Source organism: Protopterus annectens, chromosome 6.part0, assembly GCF_019279795.1.
Source record: "Protopterus annectens isolate FY-2018-M chromosome 6.part0, PAN1.0, whole genome shotgun sequence".
Lineage (NCBI taxonomy): Eukaryota > Metazoa > Chordata > Ceratodontiformes > Protopteridae > Protopterus > Protopterus annectens.
Genome location: NC_056737.1, coordinates 1,110,543,596 through 1,110,549,042, shown reverse-complemented (window position 1 = coordinate 1,110,549,042; position 5,447 = coordinate 1,110,543,596). Strand labels below are relative to the sequence as shown.

The 5,447-nt window shown below is 41.9% G+C and overlaps 1 protein-coding gene across 2 annotated transcripts in view; it reads right to left on the bottom strand.

The window, feature by feature from the left end:
- Positions 1 to 5,195, bottom strand: part of LIN52 (lin-52 DREAM MuvB core complex component) — an 890,573-nt gene extending 885,378 nt beyond the window's left edge. For both annotated transcript variants that reach the window (XM_044074726.1, XM_044074725.1), the window contains exon 1: positions 5,072 to 5,195. In XM_044074726.1, the coding sequence (XP_043930661.1) occupies positions 5,072 to 5,180 (109 nt within the window). In that variant the 5' untranslated portion in view covers positions 5,181 to 5,195. The remainder of the gene's footprint in view (positions 1 to 5,071) is intronic.
- Between the last annotated feature and the right edge of the window lie 252 nt (positions 5,196 to 5,447).

Here is a 5,447-nt window from a genome sequence, read left to right as displayed (position 1 = left end):
ACCTAACCAACGAACACTCCTGCAGCTAACTTTCGCATGGTATATCACAAAACATTCTGCCAAACATGAACACCTGTTTTTGTACTCAGTCACAGCCTTCAGTCTCTTGACTCAAAAGTCATGGATAAAAACAAAACTAATCAGGGACAGTTGTTACATAATGCAGAGTTACTCAAAGAATAGGATTTGTAATCCTACACATCTGAAAAAACTGGAAGCATACCTCTCAAATTGTACGGATCAAAGATGTTTGCAAAGGGTATTAAAAGGCTGGTACATCCAAGCAAAACAATAAATATATACAATTAGCATGCAAACTAAATAGCAGCATAAAACTCCTCTTACTCCCAGTAGGATTGTGGGAAACTACTCAGAAACACAAGTTTGAAAAAGTGTGAGTGATAAAAATGATGCAGAATATAAGCATATTATCAAAGTACTGACTCTGCAAAAAGAACCTACTTTACAAATAATGACGTCTGCTTCTGAAAAAACTGAAGGTGAAAGATGTGGGTGCTCTTTCTCAAAACATATTGGTTCATAGGTGGGTACTAGGCTATTGGCCCTAGGGCCTATATAAGCCTAGACAAAAAGGTACCCTGGCTTTCGCCACCCAAGAAAATTATTTTCCTGTGCCCCTGTCGAGCAGAACCACAGAGGTGATCCCCGGGGTGAATTTCCTATTTCCCATCCAATCATCAAGATTTCTCTTGAAGAGTGCTAATGAGGAGTTTTGTTTGATATAGATAGGTAGTTTGTTGGAGAGTGTGGGAAGTCTCTGGGAAAGGAATCTATCCCTCCAACATGTTCTGTTTATTGTGGTGAAAAGGTTTAGGTTCCTAGAGTGTGTAGTTCGGAGGGATTGGGATTTCTTTAAGTGGAGCAACAGTTCTGGGCTTGACATAGCTTTGTATGTTAGGCAGAGACTGCCTCGGAGTAGGCGATATGCGACGGAGTAAAGCTGGAGTTTTTTGAGACAGTCTGCATAGGGCATCTGTTTGAGGCTGGTAATCCTCTTTGTGAGGTATTTCTGCAGCCTTTCCAGTTGTTGTAAATGTCTTGTGAGGTACATACCAAAAGGGGCGTTCTACTCTATAATGGGTCTAATGAGTGACGAGTAGAGGGGAACAATGGCCCCTTTTTTCCTGGATGAGAGGCCTTTTGTGAAGAGGTGTGCTACGTAGAAGGATTTCCTGACTGTGGCGATGTGATTATCAAAGGAGAGACTACTGTCCACCTGTGTCCCAAGATCTCTTATCACACTTTCGGTGTTAAGTAGACTAGCACCTATGTGGTAGACCATGGGTACAGAGTTTTTACTAAAGGGGATGACAATGCACTTTTTGGTACTGAGCTTGAGGCCATGGCTTTGACACCAGGCATCTGTCTCAGTGAGGCCCTTTTGTAGAATGTCCACATCGTTAGGAGTTTCGATTATGGCTCCTAGTTTGCAGTCACCTGCTAACTTCATTAGCCAAAGACCTTCTATGTTAGCCTATACTTCAGAAAAGTAGATACCAAACAGCAGAGGACCCAGGACTGAACCCTGTGGTACTCCACTTGTCACTGGTCTGAAGCTGGATTTGGAGTCTGCTACTTTCACAGTGTGGGTTCTGTCAGTGAGCCAGTTGGCAACCCATCTTGTGACATAGGGATTTATACCTAGTTTAGTGAGTTTATCTATAATTCCCGAGTGGGGGATGGTGTCAAAAGCCTTGGCGAGATCTAGATAGGCTGTGTGAACCACCTTACCCTCATCTACGGCTTTGGTGACTGCTTCAAAAACGTCTATCAGATTTAGGAGACATGATCTGCCTTTTACAAACCCGAACTGCATGGGGTCCAGAGTTTGGAGATCTCCAATGTCTTTGTTTAGGAGTTCCATGATGATACGTTCCATGGCCTTGCAGACCAGGCTCATTAGGCTGATGGGGTGGTAGTTCCTGGGGTCTGTGGTGGCTCCCCCTTTGTGGAGTGGGATAACCATCGCTGTGTGCCATTCAGTGGGCACAAAGCTTGAGGTGAGGCTATGATTGAACATGGTGCTTAGGTGGGGTGCCAGTTGATTCTGTAGTTCATGTAGAACACAGCCAGGGATGTTGTCAGGTCCCATGGATGCTGTGTTCTTGGCTTTGGAAAGTGTGGTTTTACCTGTGCAGCCGGGATTACAGGAACTTTGCATTCTTCCAGTATAGAGATGGGCCCTTTAGGGGGTGAGAAAGGGGTAAACCTAGCACTGAACCTATCTGCCAGGATGTTGGCAATATCAGTTAGTTCTGTATATTTAGTGCCATTGTGCTGTAACTCAGAGCAGATCTGAGTGTTGCCATTGAGATTCTTGACATAGCTATAGAATGCTTTGTGGCTGTCTTTAGAATCAGTGGCGATTTTGTTTTTGTACCTAGTTTTGGAGGATTTTATGAGGGATCTCAGCTTCTTATTGAGGCTGACCAGGGAGTTCTTCCAATCATGGGATTTTACTTGTTTTTTGCAACACTTTCTTTTGTCTGTTGTAGAGTATGTTTATGGCAGGGGACCACCAGATTGGCTTCCCTTTTTGGGGGGAGGATAGCATCTTGGTTCTGTTAGGGATAGCAGGATCCATGCACTCATGTAAGTGCTTATAAAGTGCATTTGTGTATGATTCAGCAGTCGTACCTCTATTGTTCGTCTGCATGGGTGTCGTGAAGTTTGCCACTTCTGTCTTAAGAAGCGTGAAGTTGGCTTTGGAGAAATTTTTTACAGTGGTTTCCCTAATGTGGGGTGGGGGCGGGATGTGTATGTCTAGGGTGATTAGCTTGTGGTCGGATCTGACCAACGAGGAATTGACCTCTGTTGTGGAACACCGGTCACCCATGTTGGTAATGACCAGGTCTAGGATATTACTGCCCCTGGTGGGGGTGTGGATAAGTTGATCCAAGGTATTGGAATTCATGAATTCCAGAAAATGTTGAGCAAAAGAGTTGATACATTAGTAGTTTTCCCAGCTAATGGTGGGGTAGTTGAAATCGCCTATAATGAGGGTGTTGGGCTGTACCCTAATATTATCCAGTGTATCAAGAAATAAGGAGTGGGAATCCTGTGGCATGGTGGGGGATCTGTAGCAAATTACAATTTGGATTGCGGTCTTGCCCAGAGTTAGTTGCACTTGGATAATCTCTGATGCATTACGCTGAGCAACTAGCCTGGAAGTCTGGATATCCTTAATGAATATGGACACGCCTCCACCATAAGTGTTTCGGTCCAGGTTAGGTGGCCGAAATGTGTGGTATGAATTATAGCCTGGTAATGCAGGGGTGCTCTCTGGAGCCTTGAACCAGGTCTCTGTCACTGCACAGATGTCGATGTTCTCCATTTTAAGGAGTGCCTCTAGTGAACGCATTTTGAGGTTTAGACTTCTATCACTGAGAAGCATTACCCTCAGATTTTGCTTGCTTGTACCTGTTATGGTGGTATACCAGCATGTTGGTAACATACCACTCAACTGTTCAGATTTTTGCCTTATATTTTTAGTCTGTTTCTCATAAAAATCTGTGTTTCCTTGGCAAACCACCGAGGACTGAAATCATGAAATGATGACAGCATTTGACTTTCTGCCCTCATATCCTTCAGAAAATGTACGCTAACTTTGTTACTCTAGTAACTTTCTAAGTTTGCAAAATCAATATTTAAAATATGTCCCTGTTTTTGGGTGTTTGTATCCCTACTATTTTTACCTTTGTCCAGATTTCTTGACCTAAGAGTTTGGGAGGTATGAAAATTTATATAGTCTGTATACGAAAAGGGGCTCATAATTGTAAAAATGATACAGTCGAGTAGCTGATTGGGGGGGGGGGCACTCAAACAGAAAAATTGTGTAGGGGTGGGATTTGGAAAATTGCGTGAAATACTAAATCATGCCTGAAAATATGAATGCACCCCTGAAACAGAACAGCTGTTCGGAAAAATCAAGTGAAGGTGAAAAATCAAACCTGAAAACAATTGAGTACCTCTAAAATAGATACAGTAAATCTATAACTGTGGTAAACAGCATTTCTTGTGAAGTAAAACTAAATGATAATGTAAATTCTGGATGATAACTCTCAACTTCCCATCTTCAAATTAATGAACACTGCCTTTCATAATAAGGAACACATTGGCCAAAATGTGGAGCCTTTACTAACAACTTCAACTAGGAAGCTCAGGGGATGGTTAAAATGTACCACTTTATACTGATAAAAAAGTTACTTTGAGGAATTAATATGCTTCAGTACTAGTTAACATGGAGATCAGCTAAGACAATTCCTGACAATGAACATATGACAGACCCCTTTCAGTGGGAACTGGAAAGAACATGGGCTTTTTAACTCCGAAAGGATACTGATAATTGAGTACATTTGAGTTATGTTTGGGACCATTGAGAAGCAGGTACATTATAGAGTAGACGTTACTTTGTCATCACAACGCTCAACCAAATGAAGGATAAATCTCAACAGAATCACGGATAAATCCAGAAATAATCAGGGCCAATTTCAAAATATTAACAAAACATTTGCAAAATAAGAAAATGTGAATTAATATACATTCAAGTAAAAGAAGTATAAAACAGTAATTACAACTGCAATTCGCCACCTATTCTCCAAAATCACCAGTTTTAGGGGAGGTTAAGAGGGACAAAGATAAAATTGTAGTCAACTATCGGGAACAATAAGAGGCATATTTGCCATGTTTCTTCCCTTTGCAGGGTACTACAAATGTACTCGGTTTGGGATATCCTTTCAAAAGGACTATAAGATGCGCGTGTTAAATTACTCATCGGGTACCATCATAACAAAGCATTGGACGCCTGCCGGAATGTACAACCGTTTTACGTCACTTCCGACTATTTGTTTTGCTTTTCACACAACCCCAGTAACTTCAGACTGCAGCCTACAAGTTCATGTGCCATAAACTGAGTAGCTAAGAGACAAGCACCCTGAAGCTTCACAAAATAAAAGCCATAGAAAAATAGTATAACTGCTGCCTTCCCTGCCTCATAAAGAGACACCCATTACCACGTAATACAATCCCCGCTCTATCTCCATTCACTCACCCCCAACGGACGAAGACATCATCAGTCGTGGTGACGGCGCTACAGTCACGTGATTCACATACTTTTTGACAGTTTTGTTCGTCCTGGAGGGCATTTTGTCGTACGTCATCACGTGCAGCACGTTTATTAAACTGCATGTACTATTTGGTAAACGGTGTGCAGCAACTTGGTGCTCGGTCAGAGAAGGGCAACGATTTTTTTATGTGTGTGCTTCTCAATCGCGCGCATTTTTGCAAACTGTCCAGATGTTTGGTCTGTTCCCAATAAAATATGTGGTTTTCTGGCAAATCATTGAGGACTAAAATCACTGCGTAATGACATACATTTGGAATTTCAGACTTCATATCTTGGAAAATGCATTCTAAGTATATATCTA